The 21692-nt window shown below is 33.9% G+C and overlaps 1 protein-coding gene across 1 annotated transcript in view; it reads left to right on the top strand.

Annotated features, from left to right (window-relative positions):
• LOC111055981 (SPARC-related modular calcium-binding protein 1) overlaps nt 1–21692 on the top strand; it is a 90338-nt gene that overhangs the window by 40454 nt on the left and 28192 nt on the right. The window contains exons 3-6 of the mRNA XM_039431339.1: nt 1090–1257; nt 4484–4534; nt 6182–6262; nt 6859–7086. Of these exons, the coding sequence (XP_039287273.1) occupies nt 1090–1257; nt 4484–4534; nt 6182–6262; nt 6859–7086 (528 nt within the window). The remainder of the gene's footprint in view (nt 1–1089; nt 1258–4483; nt 4535–6181; nt 6263–6858; nt 7087–21692) is intronic.

The following is a 21692-nucleotide window of genomic DNA, read 5'->3' as shown; positions in this document are numbered from 1 at the left end:
TTTGGTCATTTTTGGTAAATTGAGTAGCATTATTAAAAATTGATATTTTCAGAAAATTTCTTTTTAATAGATCAACAATACCATAAAGAATTAATACTTTAAATCTCATGGATTTATCTCTTACCAAATTTGAAATGTTCTGTCCCAAAAATTTAAACTTTAGGCGCTCATATCTCAATAAGTAATGATAGGAAAAAAATGTTTTTCTGAGAAACCTTTTTTATTATGATAGCTTGATGATAATTATACAAATAGAAAAACTTTGAAAAATATTACCAATAGAAAGTTTATTTTCAGCCTTTGCACAGCCTTAAGAAGGGAACTTGGGAACCACTGCTCTAGAATACTGATTGTGAACAAAACCAACTCTAAATTCCAATTTCCTCATCGCCTAGAATCTCCTTACAATATCAAGTTCAGTTGAAATTGTCTAGTATTTTTCACTGGATTATTTATTTGAAATTGAAATTCCTTCGCAGCAATTTTATTTTCAATTTTTTTTTCTTCAGCACTACAGCCCAATATGAGCTTTTGCCGCCTCCACTACAGCTCTCCACGCTTCTCGGTCCTCTGTTAATTGTCTCCATCCTCTATATCCCATTTTTTGGAGATCGTCTCTCACTTCATCTTCACACCTTATTCTCGGCATTCCTATCTTTCTTCTTGAATGTAGCCTCTCCTTGAATATTATTCTAGGCATTCTGTTTTCGTTCATTCTACAGATATGTCCAAACCATCTAAGCCGCTGTGCCTTTATACATTTTATAATATTTCGGCCTTTTATCAATGCCTCGAGCTCTGAATTAGTTCTTCTCCTCCACTCCTCTCCTTCTTTAACTGGACCATAAATCTTTCTTAGGATTTTCCTTTCAAAAACGCCTAAATGGTTTTTGTCTTCTTTTGTTAACGTCCAAGATTCACAGCCGTACGTTACAACAGGTTGAATTAGGCTCTCATATATTTTAAGTTTCGTGTTTCTACATATGAGCCTGTTCATCAAAAGTTTCATGTTACTGAAGTATGCTCTATTTACAGCCAATTTTATTTTCAAATTGCCCAGTTTTTTCACTGGATTGTATGGTTTTGCAGAGCGACAACCGTGTCGATCGAGGGGCGGGGCCTGCCTCCCTGATGGCAGATTCGCACCCGTCCAATGCCACCCGGGCACAGGGTACTGCTGGTGTGTCACACCCAATGGCAAACCTATTCCCAACACAACCAGGCGCAACCGCCGACCCAAGTGCAAGGCTAGGAGACGTGAGTATCTTGCTGCAATTATCTCAATTTCTATAAACTCTCAATAATATTAACTGTGTCCAGAGAGAAAGATACATCCATTCCTTTCCACAAATAAATTAACTTTTCATCCAAAAACACATTAGATAATAATAATAATAATAACAACAACAATAATAATATTAATAACAATAATAATAATTTCTCTGATTGCCAATGAATTGCAACCAGAGAAGTTTATTGACAAAACATATACATAGTTGTTATATTATACAAACAAAATTGCTAATACTAAACTTAGTTCTAATTATGATACCCCACTATAATAATATGTGTCGTGGTGATCATAATATTATTTTCTGAAACATGTATAAAAAATGTTATTAGTAATTTTAGTTATAAAGGTTTGTTAGTTATTTAGGGTAGAATAAAAATTAAGACAGTAGTTCATTTGAGTGAAATATTTTTGTTGTTAATTAGTTTTAAAATATCAAAATTTGAAATTTTTCGTTTAGTTATTAGTTTTGAAGTGTTAATTGGACTTTTTGAAGTTAAAAGTGAAATCTAACGTCATTCTTTTTTGAAACTTTTATTTGTAAAAATTTGGGAAAAGACAGTTTTGGGCTATGCCTGTTGTCTTCTCCCAATCATATTTTAATTATGATTTGTGATTGTGAATGAAATAGATAGATAGATATCCTATTTACAATGAGCTCCTCGGTCTGGTAAATGCCAGTATCATATAACCAATTCCGTACTGCTCTTTTAAATCTATTCATATTTATTTCGTCCTTTGCGATCTGCGGGATTTTATTGTAAATTCTAGGACCTAAATATTGTACAGATCTCTGACCAAAAGCTGTGTTCATTCTGGGAACGAGAAGAAAATTCAGATTTCTAATTCTGGTGTTGTGGCTATGGAAAATTAAATCGATAAAATTTGTATTCTTCTTAATATAAATTACTAGAACTAATACATATAACTGTCTGACGCTGAGAACTCTACTTTCGGTGAACAATATTCACTTGTTGGAAACGGTTGTTTCTGTTTGTCATAACCTTAAGAATATGTTTCTGAGCTTCAAAAATTGAATCTATTAAGTTGTAATTTGCTACACCCCAAACCAACAGTCCATAATTATCTCAAAAGTGACTCTACAAGTGAGAAATATACTATTTTAGATGTGAAATACTAATTTATACTTTTTAGATGTGTCGGCAGTCATTAACTGTGAGTAGCAAGATTTAAATGAAAACTTGATATAATTGATTAATTGTTATTCCTGTAAGAATAGTATACAGGCAGCCATTAAACTGCAAGATGAAACTTTAGAATTGAATGAATTTTTGAAAAATGGTTATAAAAATAGTAGCCTATAAGGAAAGCTAATCAATTGTGAGTACCTATCGCCTAGAGTTGAATGAACACTTGAAATACTTGATTAACAATTTCTATATGAATAGTGTAAGGGCAGTCATTCAACTTTGAGTATCAACTAAAGTCGGAAAAATTGAATGAATTAATTGAAATTAACGTCATAAATTCATAACATTATTTAGTCATTGGTCAGGGCTAGACACGCCTACAGAAATCCAAAATATAGGCATGAGAATCGTGGAACAGTAACAGATTAGCAAATGTTAGGTCAGAATATCTTCAACTAGCTTACTAAAATTGTTTCAGATTTATATTTTAATTTCCATCATTGAAGAATTTTTTCATTCCAAAAAAAAAAGAATTTTTTCGCCCCACTTGGATGTAATGAGCTGGTTTTCGTGCGTCATATGGAGGCCGAAAAATGATTGTTTTCTGACCAGGCCGGTAAAAGTTTTACGGCCCTAGGGCTGTAAAATAACCTTGAAGTCAGCTGATTCTGATTTGATGTGAACGTGTTTACAAAATGGTTTATGAAACGGAATCAGTTTATGCTTCTAGAATTGAATAAGTATTCTGCAATAAGATACTATCATTTTATTTGGATGAATAAAATACGGATAAGATATATATTATAAGCTATTCAAATTCGATTTTCAGAGTAGGATAGAACTTCTAACCTCAAACTTCCGAAGTCATCGACAACAAGCATTGTTGACGTTGACATTCGGATTGGCCAAATTTCAAGTGTGCTGAGACACAGCTGATCAAAAAACTTTCCATTATTTGTGTTTATTATTCAAGAATCAAAACATTTATAATAATATCATCTTAATGTCATTTGGAAGAATAAAAAGTATAAACTCAACCTCTTACATAATTGAACATAATCTTTGAGGTTATTTAGTCAAATCAGAATAAAAAATAAAAATACTTGGACAATTTCCTGATATTCAGATTACCTCACATTTGCTAGAGCTATGACCTTCCTGTTTTGCTTTTGGAAGTGCCTAATAAACAATTATTCTCATATATATATTGCTTATTTTTCTGAGTGGCGAAAAAAAAAAACGTTCTCACCATGGGCAAAAATGTTTTTCCGGCTCTCAATCTTTTCTAGTCCTCGGCCTACGGCCTCGGACTTGAAAACCGATTTCGAGCCGGAAAAGTCTCATTTTCGACCCTAGGTGCGAAATATACTATTTCATTTCATTTCATAAATCTTTATAGTTTTGTTGTAAAATTTGTCAAGATTCAGCTATTCTCTGTTAGTTATGTTTTCCTGTAACTGTTAATTGTTTTCAAAAGAATTAGAAACTGGTCAAAATGATCATATTGATTTTGATTTGCTTTTCAAATTTCAGAATATTTTCAAATTAATGTGAGTTTTTTCTGTTTCTTTTCATATTCCTAAATTGTAATCTCATCAAATAAGATGACTGAGAAATTGTCAAAAACCACAGATTTTATTGGTAGTTAGAAAGACCGGTTTCGGTTGTTACACCATTATTGTCAAAACCTCTGATAAACTCCGAGAAGTTTGTGACAATGGTGTTCCGTAACAAACTACTGAAATAAAAAAATTATGATTTTACAGATCTACCACAGATTTTATTGATAGTTAGAAAGATAGGTTTCGGTTGTTACACCTTTCTGACAAACTCCTTAGAGTTTATCAAAGATTGACAATGGTGTAACAACCGAAATCGGTCTTTCCAACTATCAATAAAATCTGTGGTTATTGACAATTTCTTAGTCTTCTTATTTAATATGAATAATTACCACAGTATCAATCTCACAAAAAGTGTAATCTCGCTCTTGTAATCTAAAAACAGACTTCTTGTGTTTTCAACTGAGCATATTTTTTTACAGCAAAAACAAGAAGAGGTGGCACAGAGGTGCGAGGGAGAAAGATGATGAAAGGTGAGTGAGAATCTGATAAAATCTTGGATCTGAGAGGAATTTTATGAAAGACTATACATCAGGATGTAAGACTATATTTTGAATCAATTGAGTCAAAAAAGTTGTATCGTACTATAACTGTTTTGATTTTGTGAATGAAAAACTTTTGTGTGAGTGTACCTTGAATGAATGAAATAATTGACACAAATTGCGATGTATGTAGTTTTATATCAAATTATTTTATGATTTCCATGTGATCATACATATATTCAATTCATAAAATCACTTCACTTATATGGGCTACTTCAATTCAATTCACTTCAAATTTTTATTCCACAAAACTCAACAAATACAACATTTTTTTACAGTACATGTACCTTAACCTAAATACATATAGGTATACACTAGTAGTTCTGTGAACAGTAGACCTCACGCAGTATTCTCATCCACAAGTACCTGATTGGAACAATAGACCTTATATGGAAATACAGCAATAGACTGGCTTCTCCACACATCTGTGTAATCACTTGTCAGCTGATTTATGATTAATAATTCTATAGTCTGATTTTTACTCTAATATTGGCGTATGAAGGAGGCTCCTTTTTCCTTCTATATTATCCTTGAAATGCAAAATTTCCAAAAACCTTGTATATATACGTCGACGCGCAATTAAAAAAGGAACATATACCTGTCAAATTTCATAAAAATCTATTACCGCGTTTCGCCGTAAATGCGCAACATATAAACATTTGAACATTAAGAGAAATGCCAAACCATCGACTTGAATCATAGACCTCACTTCGCTCGCTATATATATAGATATAAAATGATGTGTAGGGTGATGATCACAGGTATGAGGTATTTGGTTTGAAGTTGGTATAAGGATATTGGAGTCACGAAAACCATAGAGTTCACAGCTCTTATACATTACTTGAAAGAAGAAACTGAGTAGATAGGACGATACTGAGAAACATCTTTTGTGAGACATAAATCAAGATTTGGCCGAACCATGACTTGGTTAGCCAGATATAAAACATTCCTCTAGTGTTCTAGCCACTTTCTACTCTGATTTCTTATCGAAATAGTTCACGTTACAAAGTTGGTGAACCTCCTTCAACTATCATGATTTAAAGCGAGTGAAATATTTTAGAAAGGACTTACCTGAACTGCTTGTAATCTTGACTTCCGTAAAATATATATTGACGTCAGAATTATCTAAGATGTAACATGAAATATTTTCATATTAATGATAAACCTTCAAGCTATATTGTTGTTGTCTCTGAAACACAAAATATGTGTAACAATTTTAATCGCAATGTTGTATGAATTGTCTCGATAGATCTCATATTTTTGAGCTACTTGAAAACTAAAGGTTCTGCAAAGACTTGGAGAGAGTTAAGAAATTATCATTATTGATTGTCAAAATATTATTGATTTTCATTATTGATTTTCATTATTGAAATTATCATTATTGATTGTCAAAATATTATTGATTTTCATCAATATTATTCATTATTGATTTTTTTGCAAATATAGGATGTGCACAACAGGTTTGTAAGCTGAAACTGTTTCCTGAAGAATTGTGTAGGAATCATACTATATGCTCTGCTGTAACTATGGAATACATATTATTACATTTTATTATAATTTTTTGGTTTTATTTCACAGATTGTAGCCGAGTGGATCGATCAGCTTTTGTGACAAATTTGGTGAGGATATTCAGCACCGACTATCAGAAAGACAATCCTGGTGAGTTAATTGATATTTTTGATCATTAAACTCAACCTAAATTCAACTAGATCATTACTAATTAACAATCAATCTCTCGAAACAGTCATACAATTTAACATCATCCATATTATTTCGTCTTGCTTCATTAATTCACGAAAATTTCACAACATATTGCCGTTTGCACAGTGTTATTTCAAATTATATTCCATTTTAAAATGGAATGATATATGAACCACCATTAACAAGTATCGTTTTTTATAACACGATATAATAATTCTTTTTGAGTTGAAGCCACTAGCCTGATACAATATTTCAGTTTAAGCTTATACTGTATCAAGAAGAAAAAGGGGAAGGAGAAGAAAAAAAGAAGAAGAACAAGAAGAAGAAGAAGTAGAAGAAGAAGAAGAAGAAGATGATGTGATGATGATGATGAAGAAGAAGAAGAAGAAGAAGAAGAAGATGATGTGATGATGATGAAGAAGACGAAGAAGACGAAGAAGAAGAAGAAGAAAAAGAAGAAGAAGAAGAAGAAGAAGGAGAAGAAGAGAATAACAAGTTGTTTTGTATTTTGTATTTTTCTATCGAATAATTTGAATTTGTAATTTTTTTTTTAGATGGAGAAGCGTCGGAAGAAATAGTGCTAGATTGGAAGTTCGGGCAACTGGACGTAGATCGGTCGGGCTTCCTGAGTCGCGACGAATACGCCGAGGTGCGTCGACTGGTGCGTCGTGTCGCGCGACCCAGACGCTGCTCACGAGCGTTCGCCAAACTGTGCGACCTTGACCGCGACCTTCGCATCGCACGACATGAGTGGACGGCCTGTCTGGCGCTGCATCTCAACCGTGAGTAGCTTCAAGGTTATTCATATTGATTCAAGGTCATTCATGTAGTAATTGACCTTGTGCATGGTTTGTAGCCTTGAGTAGTTCAAATAGACCTTGTGCATGATTGATCTTGTCAACTTATGCCTATCACCATGTGCCTTGATCTTGTTTGAGGGATAACTTTCCAGATAAAGGTCTTTTTCATTGAATGTCTTGGATGACCTTGTTCCTTGATCTTATACATGAGTTTTGGATGATCTTGTGCTTGGTTTGTAGGGCATCAAAATCAAAACCCAGTTCAAGGTCATCTTTATCAAATCTCTTGGATGACCTTGTTCCTTGATCTTGTACATGAGTTTTGGATGATCTTGTTCTTGGTGTGTAGTGCATCAAAATCCAGTTCAAGGTCATCTTTATCAAATGTCTTGGATGACCTTGTGCTAAGGCCCTTGTATCCTTGAGTTGTAGGGCTTTCAAATCCAGGTCAAAGTCCTCTTATTGGATGTCTTGGATGACCTTGTACCAAGGACCTCGTGTCATTGGATTGTAGAGCATTCAAATCCAGTTCAGAGTCTTTTTTATTGAATGTCTGTCTTTGTGGCTTGACTTCTATGTGGGTCCTAGGACATTCAAATCAAGGTCAAAGTGTTCAACGGCTACTTCAATTCCACACAATTTCCCCTGCGCTCACGTTTTTAACATTTTCAGGGACTTTCCGTATTACTAATACTATTTTACTTTTAACTTATTTTGTTAATTGTCAATTGTATTTATGTAATTATAGGCATTCATGTATGCATTGTATGAAGGAAAAATAAACTATGGATTGATTGATTGAAAGTTACTTATAACAGTGAGTGCCTCATCTACTATTTGGTCAGAGTTCTGTTGGATAACTTTGTGGATGATCATTCTTGAATTATTGATTGAATGATTAAGGGATAAGGATGACTTTATGGATGATCATTCTTGAAATATCGATTAAATGATTGATGAAGGATAGAAAATAATACTGAAGACACAATGATATCACTTTTAAATTACTCATTCCATGAAAAAAGGATAAAATTGAGCTCATATGTCCTACGTCAAGGCCAATTATTCTTATTTTTCTTTATTTGCGGATGATGCCCACATGAGCTTTTTGCTTGTGCGTGGGTAATGGAAAGTGCAAGCGTGATTTGCACAAACATCAGAAGTTTGTCTGACTGCCATCGTTTGCTAGTCCATTTAGCCTATCCAATATACACCATGGAGGCGAACTAGCATTACACATTTAAGTGTATTATTAGAATTGAAAATCGTGAATAGCAAACAATTTGAAATCAGATTCATCAATCAACTATTTTTTACTATATACATGACTCTTGATCAGTTTATTACCTTATTAGTTCTAAAAACGGCTGTGTTAGTGTATACGAGAAATTGGAAATTCCCTGCTTATATCCTGAGAGCGTTGACCATTCAAGCCAACTCCAATTGTCAAAATCTAATGTAGTTGACTTTCAGAGCATCTCAAACTAAAATACTAAACAATTGTTTTTCAATTATTTTGGACATCAGTGTTTCCTTCCTATTTCTATCCAGACTCGAGAACATCTCAAACTGAACGTTGTGCATCGTTTTTTTCTGATTTCAAGTTAACTTTCCGTTGAAAGGATTGCTTGCTTTAATTGAGAAAAAATCTTTTCATTTGAGTGATTTCTTCTGGTTGATCCAATCGAGAAATAATGAACAACTCATTAGTTTTTTGAGAGGCTGTTTGTTGAAAGTTGATTTTTGTTTTTACAATATTTTTTGTTGTCAGTTTAAATTTTTTCACTGTTTTTTCTCATGTGAAATTGTGTGGAATGGAATTAGCCGTTGAACACTCTTTGTAATCAGCTATCACACACTGTGAAATCCAAAGTTGATCTGGAAAAAATAGACTTTGAAACAGTTATATATAATAATAATAATAATAATATAATAATATAATAATTTTTTTCACTCTAACAAGAATTCGTCAACCTCATAGAAAGCCTTCTCACTGAGAAAAGAATATAGTTTTGCTTTGAATTGTTTTTCTTCAACAATACTTCTCAAATCAGCCTAATAGGAGTTTATAAGCCTACACCTATATTTCAACGATAAGACAATAATGAGTGAATTTTGTTTTTAGTTGATGCTCATTTCAGGCGACTTAATTCGAGTTCACGTGAAGCTTCAATTTCAAAGCCGATCTTAAGCTTTGACTTGAGTTAACGTTAGTTTTGATTTGAGGCAAAATTTGAAGGTCGAATAGATAATAATAAACTTCATTATGCTATTTTTTTTTCCACATGCTTCAGGCACAAAACTTGAGTTTACGTTGATTTGATTTGAGTCTTGTAAATTTGATTTGAGTCTTGTAGATTTGATTTGAGTCTTGTATATTTGATCTGAGTCTTGTAGATTTGATCTGAGTCTTGTAGATTTGATTTGAGTCTTGTAGATTTGATCTGAGTCTTGTAAATTTGATTTGAGTCTTGTAGATTTGATTGAGTCTTGTAGATTTGAGTCGCTATAGTGTGGTCCACTTTATAATGGAAGTTTTTGATTAGCAATGGTATTGCTATCCTTGTCTATCATTCAACAAAGCGGATAGCGCTATCTCTTTTCGCTTTGCTCTGTTGCCAGATCGTCTTTTAACAATGTAGAATTAACAAAATATTTCATCTTAATTATGAAAATTGATTAAGAAATAATTGAAAAATTATAATTTCTTGCTTAGTAAATTATAATTGATTATTCCAAACGAGAATGAACAGTTAATATTACATCAATAAATCTGTATCAGCTACCGTCTACAGAAGGCATTGACAAGACAGAGGATCGGCAACGTTGTTCTGCTATCTTTCTTCACTGCCATTATAACGTGGACCTCACTATAGAATAAATGAACTCCAACATTATATTAAATTCTTCCACACATCACCCTTCTTTCCCCCTTCTCACTCTCTCTCACTTTGGTAGAGAGTTAGTGGGGAGGATATTTTTAATATTCTTTCCGAAGAATGGACATTGATATGTCCAAAGCTCCGCCAATTAATGTAGATGCATAACAATATAATTATTATCTATAGCTATTATATCACAAATTGCTTTTTCATATCATATACAGTTCAATAATTATTTTCTTAGTCTCTATTATGTAAATTCATCTATAATTTTGCTGTATTGTAAGCTATTGTATATAAGTGTATAAGCCAGTATATATTGTAATCTACATAAATAAAGTACTCAATCAATCAATCAATCTCACGACCTGATCGTGTGTTAATGGGAATGATATTTTATATTATCCTTCTAAAAGAATCGACAATTATTTGTTGAAACACCGCCGATTTATGAATTATTCTAATTGCATTCTATATTTATTTTCATTGATTAATTATTTATACTTTGTGAAATTTGTTGAATAACTAGCATTATCGTCATTTAATGTTAATTAGTGTATAAGCTAGTAAATATTGTAACATACATAAATAAAGAAATCCATATAATCTCTCCTCTCTCTCCCTTCCTCTCTATAATTATTTTCTTAATTTATATTTTGTAAATTCATCTATAATTTTGCTGTATTGTAAGCTATTGTATATAAGTGTATAAGCCAGTATATATTGTAATCTACATAAATAAAGTACTCAATCAATCAATCTCTCTTTTCACGGTTAAGTGCTGAAGGGGAGGGTATCCTTGATACCCTCTCTGAGAATGGACTTCTTAAGGTCCAAACTTCACCGTTTCATGTGAAAACATCACAGTGGTACCTTAACTTTTGCATTTTTCATAATTATTCTTGCTCAATATTATTGTAGAACTCATCAGTTTAATATGATTCACCATGTCATTTTACCGCTACTGGTATTTATTTTTAACGCTAGAACGTTAGTTGAATTGTGTTCTGTTGAACACATGAATAAAGGAATCTTAATCTGAATCTGATTCTCTCCTCTCTCTCTCTCTCTCTATCTCTCGCTATCTCATGTCCCCGTTCTTCTCTCTCACTCCTTCTCATAGACACGCACATAACATTATCTTGGTCAACATAATAAAGGCCCTCCTTATAAACATTATTAGGCCATATCCCTCGAGGTCTCAATTGGACTTTTGTCATTCTCTAATCCACCACATCCTGTTGCCTCGCAAGACAAGGAACGCTTCTTTATTTCTCCTCTTCCTCATACAATGCGTCAATATTATTATCCAAAGCAATGAAAGGCAATTGAACATTAATCCTACAGGATAATATTCCAGTTGATAATTTGGGGAATCTTATATGAGTTTTTATGAAGATTATACACAATTTTCGTAAAATGACTGCATGAAGGAATGGAAGTGAAGCATCATGTTATGAAAAATGGAATATACCGTACACTCTTTGAAACTTCTGTTTCCCCAATAATCAATGATTTTTAAGTCTATGTGCCGGTTGCACAACAGCCGGTTAAATTTTAATAGTGATTAATTCCACGAGAGCCAATCAGAGAAGCCGTCTTATCAAGAAGGCTTTTTCTGATTGGCTATCGTGAAATTAATCACGTTTATAATTCAACCGGCCTATGTATTTATTCAATAATTTAGAATTGAACAATTTGTAGAAAAGTAGGTAACCATGATTTACAGGGACAGGCTCAAGCACAATACGGCTCCAATTCTAATTTTTAGAACAAATCATATCACCGTACATTTAAAACATAAATACCTATATACGGTATTCATGATATTTTAGTTTCATGTTACCTATTTTGTTCAATCAAACGATTCAGAATAAGATTGCAATATTCAAATAGCTTTATTTATGTTTCTATATTCACAATTATAAATTTCCATGATTTACTCCATTTGAATTGAATTGAATTGAATTGAATTGAATTTATTTATTGCTTCATACAGTGTACGATTACAAAGTTCATGAAAATGTTCCACATAAATAAACACAGACAGTTTTTCACACAACAAAACCAATAATAGAGTTCCATATTAATATTTCTACTCATAATAAAAAAGTCCAAGTTATCATTGCTGGCATGTCAACAGTATTACAGTATAACAGTGTAACAGTATACTATTCTGAGAGCACAAAAGATCTTAGTCTCAGCATTTGACACATGAAACTAAAGACGTCGTTAATTTCCGGACCATCACTTATATTTAAAATGTCGTTTAGGCAATTCAGAGAGTATTTCCTCAGATATGTTTGTCTGAAACCGCTATATAAATCACAATGTAGAAAAATGTGCTCCAGCGTTTCGTCTGCTTCAAAGTCCCCACACAAAGACAAGGCACCTGAGGGTTGATTGTATACTTGACACCTTTCAAGTGGAGAACGATGGCTTCAGTATGCATGGAAATCCTTATCTGGCTAAACAGTCTAACTTTATAATGTGGTAGTTGGATTCAAGATATGGAGCGATGTCGTAGGTTGTGAACTGACGGTAGGCCACACGAAGAGGTGAATTGATTGCCGCAGCCGCATCCAAATTATACAATTTTTGACGAAAAGACTTTAATATTTGTTCTATGAACCTTTGCCACTTGCCCGTCTTGTTGTGCCATATGTGACCGTAGCCTATGTCCTCGAAGAATTCCTTCATCTGTGAAGCCCAATTGTACTTTTTATTCTCATTTGCATCAGTTGCAAGTAGTCTTCTGAAGCACATCTTTGGTGCTCTGTTGTCGCACATATTCAGGATTCTAAGCCACCAGTTGAATGCTGATTTGAAAATATTGTAGACAAGATGATGACGTCCTGGTGTTCTGATTGGCCAATAGAAAGATGACTTGATGAACTTTGTCTGAATGACCTCCAGCTGTTGCCAGTATCTAAGCGCCCATAATTCACTGCTGTATAATAGTACAGATCTTACCATAGCATCAAACAATTTTGCTCTCGAACTCCATGAGGCCGAACAACGGGAATCCACTACTATTCTCTGGACACATCCAGATGCTGATGCTGCTTTACGTTTCATGTCTTTGGCAGCCTGGTGGAAAAGACCAGAGTTTGAGAATACTACACCCAGGTATCTGATTGTGCTGACAGTTTCCAAAGGATTATTTTCGTAGTAAAGTGTTTCTCTCCTTGCTCTACCATGACTTTTCTTGAATATCAATACCTTCGTCTTTGATACGTTAACAACAAGTTTGTTTAGATGACAGTACTCCTGCAGAACGTTCAATTTCTTTTGTGCATCTACTCGGGTGTTGGATAACAGAACAGAGTCATCAGCATATGACAGGAGATTCAAGCCCGCCCTCTCATTGATGCTGACATAATTACACTCTTTCTTCACAAAATAGTCTTCCATATCATTGATAAAAATTGCAAACAGGATCGGTGAGATAGTGTCACCCTGCATCACTCCTTGTGTTATTGGAACCTCCTCTGTATAGCCATTGGCAGCACTTATTCTCACAGTAGCCTTGCGATAGAAGTCCTGAAGAACTGCAATCCACTTCCTGCTTATACCATATCTGTATAGTTTTTCCCACATCAATGCATGGTCTATGGAGTCGAAAGCTCGCTGGAAGTCCACAAACGTTGCATACACTTTCCTCCCCTGTTTCACAATCTGCAAACTAACAAAGCATTTAAAGTAAATATACTATCCATACAGCCTCTAGACATGCGAAAACCATTCTGTACTTCGCTCAATGGATTTCCATACTCTATCCAGTTGGAAAGCCTATTGCTCATCATTTGAGTGAAAAGCTTGCAGATACATTGACCAAAGAATTCCTCTAAAGTTTTCAGGTCGGCTGCTATCTCCTTTTTTAAAAATCATGAACATATTGACTTTACTCCATCCTTCGGGGACTGATTCATTGTTTAAAATTTTGTTGAACATGTTCAAAATCAGTAATTTTCCGTTGAAGGGGAGATTTATAAGGAACTCATTTGTTATCATATCAGGCCCAGCAGCTTTTCCCGTTTTGCATTTACTGATTGCATAGTGCAGCTCACCTAGAGAAAAAGGGGCATCAAAGAATGGATGCAATACGTCGAGAACATCCCACGTTGTGCAGTCAATTCTCGGCGGGTAGCATTTCTGCAAGTAATCCTGCCAACATTTCAGGTCGATGCTGTTATTTTTGGGCTTCAGACCATTTATCCTGCGAATCATTCCCCAAAACTCTTTGGAATTCTTTACACTGCTCAGTTTAATTTCCTGTTCCTTGTGAAATTCCGTTTTGACTCTCTCACAATTCTCTTGTACTCTCTTTTTAATCCTAAATATCCCTGATAGCATTCAATTTCCAAGTTACTGTTTTTATAAATTCTAAATGATTTATACATAGCTTTTTTTGCTTGTCGACATGCTTGATTATAGAATGGTTTATCCACACATCGTCCAGTCTGAACTCCGCCGTGATTACTACGGAGCATTCCATGAGCCTGCCCAAATAGTTTTATCTCTTGTATCAAGTTATTATACATCGATTCAGCACCTAGATGTAAATCCTGGGTTGTACTCTGCTCGAAATATTCCTTGTACGGTATTTCAAGATTTGGATTCCATATGAGTTTCTGTTTTCGACTGACGGCCGGTGTCTCTCCTCTCCTCTTCTTGATCATATGAATTGCTAATTCTCAACAAGCATGGCAGATGATCTGAGGTTAGATAATCATCACTTATCTCAAGATCCACTGTAGAAGTTAAGCCGTGGAAGTTGGTCCAGACTAAGTCAATAACACTACGGCCACTATTACTCAAGTATGTAAAGTTACCCTCTCTATCACTATCAGTACGGCCGTTTAAAACATACATTCCATGACTCTCCATGAACTCCACCAAAAGTTTTCCTCTTGCTGTAACGGTGAAATCCTGTGTATTTCGGACCTCTCGGATGCGACTATCTTCGAAAACGTCAGGGTCGTCTATGTTATTCAAAATACCTATGCGACTATTCTGGTCCCCACCAACGAAAATTTCACAATCTCCGTAGAGCTCCAATATTTCATGCATCACGGAATTGAAGAGATCAAGCAGAACCTGCATTGAATCGGACGGTCTAAAATACACGCAACAAGCCACAAATCTTCTATTTTTAGTAGTCTCAATGAGGAGTACAAGCCAGAACGGCGATTGATCTATTATTTTGTAACTATGTAGCTTGTTCACCAATGCGATCAAACCTGAACTTGGTCTGCCAATGTCCTTATTTTTATAGCATTCACGAAGATGGAATTAAACTTATCATTGATCACCCGGGAAGAGGCACACAATTCGACGTCAACCAGGTTTCACAAAGAAAAATGACATCCAAGCCTGAGAGAACAGTCAACTGTTCAAGATCTAATAAATGAAAATTGTTCATGCCTCCTATATTCCAGAATAGTATCTTGTAATTGCTCGTAATTCAATTGAACGATGGCAGGGTTGGTTTTGTGATATTTTGGTTTTAATGCTCCGTCATATGCAGGTTCGCCTTCTCCTCTTATTATTTGCTATGATTGATTCGTAGAGACTCCTTGGCTTCCATAATTTTCCCCTTTTGAATTTTCAAAAACGCTTCCATCACCATTTATAACTACTTTCAGATCTTTTATCTGACTCATTTTTCCATTTGTACCACTGGCTTCAATAAGAAAATTTTTTATGCTTCCGCTATTCCCAACTTTCCTTCCTTTTTTGACAACCTGTTCGCCGTGAAAATTCTTATAATTTTCCTCCTGCTTCCTCGAATATGACTCCTCACTTCTCGCCCGCTTCGCTGACTTGGCCTCCCGTTCCTCCAGGTCCTGAGTTTCCAGAGTTTTCCATCTACTTTCAGCTTATCCTTTATCATTACAACATGTTTTCCCTGACTCTTCAACTTCAATAGATGCGCAAACAAGTCTCTTCTGATCGCTCTAGTCTCTTGGGTCAAATCCTCCTTGATTTGGACATTTTTGAAGTGTTCTTCTTCTTGGAGTTTACCTTTCTTCCTCAATACCATATTTTTAGTAATAATGGAGTTGAATTTCACAAGTACTGGTGCTCTATCTTTTCTTCTATTTGTCCTCCATAAATCCTTGATGCTATTGCTATTTATATCGGGAAGCAGATACTTCAACATATTCATGATTTCTCTATTCATGTCAACAAAATTGCTACCTGAAACACCGTATACTAATAGATTGAATTTTCGCTCTTTCTCTTCGTTACTCTTTGCATTTTGTTTCATGAGGAGAACTTCAGATCTAATCTCTTTTATTTCTTTCTCAAAACGACAATTCAATGCGTCAAACTTTTTATCCAGAGAGTCTAGCTTTTCTAGCTTCTCAAGAATCTTATCCAGTTTCCCCTCTATTATCGACATAGTGTAGCATCTGTTTCGTGTATAAATGTGGTGAAGAAAGTATTCGATAAATTCTTATTGAGAAGAATCACGCGATTTTAAAGCCTCTGATTATCTGATTACTCGGCGTCATTTTAAATTTCGTAGAGATAAATGGATGAGCCTTTGTAGCCACAATAGATAACGGTATGTTGAAGATCCTCTGTTGATGATTCGGTTTGTCTCTAATTTTTCCCTCCTTGGAATGTCTGGTAGGTAATTTTTTATTTCAAGGTTGATGCAGGGAGATCAAAGTCCAAATACGAAGCCACCTGCGCGTGGAAGTTTGGATTTCAGTTAATATTTTCTAACCTATAACTGTATTAGCAAACTATCAACGTTCAAAATTAGACTCTGGTTGAAGATTAAATAAAACCTATTTGTTCACCTGACACAGAACGTTCTCAAACTTGAAACTTGTACACTAAATGCCTATATTGAGAATTAATTTCACTCAAAATTGGATTTCCACTCGGACGCGATCACTCAGCTTTGTTTTCACAGCAGTCAGAGCTGCCAACCCCATTTGAATGCTAATAAGATTTACTCCATTTGAATGGGGTATAATTGAGAAATTTTCATTTATTTAATTAACAAATTTTCATGACTTTTTCTATTCAAAGTAAAATTATTAGCCCCTGTCTATTCCTCTATTTTCTTTATTCATAACTTAAATCTTACATGTCTCCTCAATTTAAGTTTCTTTATTTTATTGAAATACGTCTGGACACTGTTGAAAATCCGTGTCCAATTTTCAAGTTGAAAGACCGGAACAAGCAGTCATGCCTGTACCGTTGGAAGATGATGATAAGATGACTTCTGGAAACTGTAGTATCTATTGGAGTGATCTCTATTTGATTTGAACACCACTATTCACTGTATCTGATACTCTATTTATATTTGAGAAGAATTATTTCCACCACATATCCGATCCACGTTCACCAACATAAATCCTAAAAAACGGGTGTGGCACACTCACACAACTTTCCTTGTCGTTATGAAAATTGATCACCTGACGCTAGTGTTCACGCGCATCTCAAGTCTAGTATTCAAAGATTTGATCCAGCTGATGACAGGGTAATAACGCTGGAGACCCACGAGGTCTGCAATCTCTTCATAGTGAATGATTTAATAGAATCAACACTCTTGCCAACAGCTTGCAATTGAATAATCACATTTTCTCGAATTTCGAGCTTACTTCCAATTTTAGGTGAAAATGTTACTGAACATTAATTGTAGAGATTTTCATGCTCAATCTTTTCCACTTGAAATTTTTTGTTTAAATTGTATCTGAAGCCTGATAATTTGGATTATAAAATAATACTTTGCAAAGATGGGGTGGAGCTCCTGAAATTTTTAAAGATATGGGACTTGTGGCAGTTGATAGAGCGTAACAATGACTATTTTAGGTATGAATTTGATCAAAATCGTTGGAGCCGTTTACGAGAAAATCGCGAAAAACCCTGTTTTTGACAACATTTTCGCCATTTTAGCTGCCATCTTGAATTGCATTTGATCGAAATTGTTCGTGTCGGATCCTTATATTGTAAGGACCTTAACTTCCAAATTTCAAGTCATTCCGTTAATTTTATCGTGTACACAGACACACACACACATACAGACCAATACCCCAAAACCACTTTTTTGACTCAGGGGACCTTGAAATGTATAGAAATTTAGAAATTGGGGTACCTCAATTTTTTCCGGAAAGCAATACTTTCCTCACCTATGGTAATAGGGCAAGGAAAGTAAAAATAATTGGAACGCATTCATTTTACCAATTTCAATGATCAAATACATAGTAACTGCAGATAGGCCTACACTGAGTGAAACAGATTCACCAAAGATAATGAGATGATTGGCTTACCAGGCTATAATCAAGCCACATATTTCACTACTCTTAACATCTCCTCCGAACACTTACAATTGAAGAAAGTAGCTAAAAAATAGAAAACAACCCAATTCCTTTCACTGGAAAGAAAGTTTCTGGATACATTCCAAAGTTGATAGCTGAATATTTGGTTGAGAAGTGAACCCATTGTGTTCCGTATTTTAATGAGTTAATTGGCAGTTTCCGCAAAGGTGATAGTTCTAGAGATGGATTGGTTCTTGACAGATGATAGAGTTTAATGATGAGTCCTGGGAACCATGATTGCTTGCTTTAATTGAGAAAAAAATATTTTCACATTTTCGTGAGTGATTTCTTCTGGTTGATTCAATTGAGAAACAATGAACAACTCATTAATTTGTGAGAGGCTGTTTGTTGAAAATCAACTTTTGTTTTTACAATATTTGTTGGCAGTACAGTAAAAAGAGAAATATGGATATAGGTAATGCCTACGTAAAATATAACTATCTAATAATATTGTAAATGGAATATAGAGGATGGAAACTTCTAGAAAACCCCGACACATATTATTATAGTGGGGTATCATAATTAGAACTAAGTTTACTATTAGCAATTTTGTTTGTATAATATAACAATTATGTATATGTTTATCTATAAGTTTTGTAATATTATTGTATTGATGAATGAATAATTATTATAAAAATTACTAGCCTACCCTCTATATATTTTTTATATAAACACATTAAATTTCATGAAGAGTAAAAACAGAATTACATACATTAGATGATTAACAATAAATAGCATGCTTTAGTCTATACGTGTCTTTAGTTTCAAGCATTCATATGCACACCTACAATAGTTTCAAGCATTATTTTTAAGTGTGAAAATTTGGACTCTTGTACAAGCAATTTCTATAGGCTAATAAATCAATTCAAGTAGCCCTAAAATAAAATACTTTATTATAATAAATAGATTAATAAATGATCATAAATAGATTGTTCAATTCTTTTGTAAACGTCTAGGCCTATTTGATTTTGTTTTTTATCTCATTTTGAAGTTGTGAACAAATTCGGTTTCATTTTATGAAGAGTAAAAAACAGAATTACATACACGGTTATTAGATGATTAACAAATAGCATGCTTTAGTTTATACGTGTCTCATATACCTTCTTGTATACATAGTGAGGTCCAAGTTATTATAATCGCAGCATTTGATTGAGATTGGAGTTGTTACTTGTCTATCAATCGACAAAGCAGATAGGGTTATCCTGTTCTAGCTCTGTAAAGATGTTGGAACGTTTTTTAACAATGTAGAAATATAATTAATTAACAAAATATCCAATCTCATATTTATGGAAACTTATTATTCAAAAAAATATATTTTCTTGACAAATAAAATATAAGTGATTATTTTTAACAAGAATGAACAGTTAATATTTCATCAAATATACTGGTATCAGCTATCCTCTATAGAAGGCAGCGGCATGGCAGAGAATCGGCAACGTTCTTCTCCCCATATTCCTCCACTGCCATTAAAACGTGAACCTCACTATAGTGGACTATTATACTGGTTATATGGTACTATATCGTACAATTAATGTAATCATCTACAATCATGGATGAAATATAGTATTAGTAAACTATTCTAAAGATTACTTTTTCCTACAGTTACCTTGAAAAGTGGCCATTCCTGCACTGATTACAGAACGCAAAGAATCACCTTTCCGTTCTAGTGCGGGAAAAAATTTTTCTGCACTCCAGATTTGCAACATGGCAACACAAAATAGTTGGTGGGTTATATGGAGGATTAGTGCAGGAAAACAAAAATTAAGTTGGTAACAATGACTGTGGTTAGATTTAGATAAGAATCATTTCAATGGCTACCCCACATTCATGATAAAATCCCAATCTAGAAATCCAAAACAAGAATAATGTTTATCTAAATCATAATTAAATAATAACTTCTCATCATTTAATAATAATAATGTTTATTTTCTATTGACAGTAATAATTATTTCAACTCCAAGCAATGAGAAATGTAGCAAACACACATTTTGAAATTCAAATTTTCAGGTTAAATAATTACCGTTCGAAATCCATGTCAATAAAATTAATAAAATAACATTAGAATATACTACAATCAAATATTTTCTGTTGTCTATGTTATTTTATAAATATCTTTTAGTTTACTTATAGTATTTTTCGGTAATTCTAGTTAATCATAATAATTCTAAATATCTAAATACTGTTTTTAGCTGGATGAAACGAAGTTAGGTACGATTCTTCCCGCTAGGTCGCGCACTTGTCGGTTCAGCCATTTTGCAGCCATCCGAACAAGCTGTTGGCATGTATTTTGAATGCAATTTTTTTGTTTTATCTGTATTTTTCTGATTCTTGAATGAATAAAAATGAGAACTTTGGCTGAGAATTTTCAACTTCAATTGGATTATTATTTTTAAATGAATAAAGGTTGTTATTAATAACAGCATCACACACACAAACATTTGATGGATTTCAGCCATCATTTTATCCATAATTACCCACTTTTCATATTCAATGGTAACTGTAGGAAAAACTTAATGTGAAATACGTGCGCAAAGTTCCTCTGCTGCACTCAAGAAGCCATTCCTTTTACGTAAAGAAAGTAAACGTTTCTTTTGGTGCAGCAAACTATCACTTTGTGCACTAGTTGCACAAATAACTGTTTGTGTAGTGGAGTATATATTGTGGTAATTATTCATATTGAATGAAAAAGACTAATAAATTGTCAAAACCACAGATTTATTGATACTTAGAAAGACCTGTTTCGGATATTTCACCATTGTCAATCTCTGATAGACTAAAACTAAATACAAGAGCAGCAGAATTTATACTAGTAGGTGAGTACTGCTATTGGTCAAGGGCATGAACGCCTGCCATTGGCCCAGCTAGACAGTCTCCTCCTACTCAACGGTGTGACAAAATGGCGGCTTAAGCAACAGAATCGCCATAATAACAAAATTTATTTTCAGTACAAAATAAGAACCAAGAAAACAAGTGTGAAAGATAATAAACAGCACATCTGTTAGTAAATATTTTGTTCTTTGAGGCTTCCCAATAATTACTATCGATGCTGCATGCTAGTCGTTCAAGTTGTTGGTTATCCAAAGATTACGTTGTCATGTCTGTTCCACTGATATTATAACGTGAACCTCACTATAGCAAGAAATCTTGCTATAGAAGGTGTGGAGTCCGGTCCCAATTGATGTCATACTATTAATCAGATAACTGAAAAAAACTTCAATAAATGAATAACAACTTTGGAACAGACAAACCTGTCACTTAAAACAGAATTTCAACAAGTAATTTCAACATATAGCTTCATCTGATGAACTATTAAGTTGTTCCATTGTTTCTTAATGATGGTTGCTCAGTGTCGATTGCAACATCC

The sequence above is a fragment of the Nilaparvata lugens genome, chromosome 6 (assembly GCF_014356525.2).
Source record: "Nilaparvata lugens isolate BPH chromosome 6, ASM1435652v1, whole genome shotgun sequence".
Classification (NCBI taxonomy): domain Eukaryota; kingdom Metazoa; phylum Arthropoda; class Insecta; order Hemiptera; family Delphacidae; genus Nilaparvata; species Nilaparvata lugens.
The sequence above is the reverse complement of the archived record's forward strand: the minus strand, read 5'-3'. Positions and strand labels throughout refer to the sequence as shown.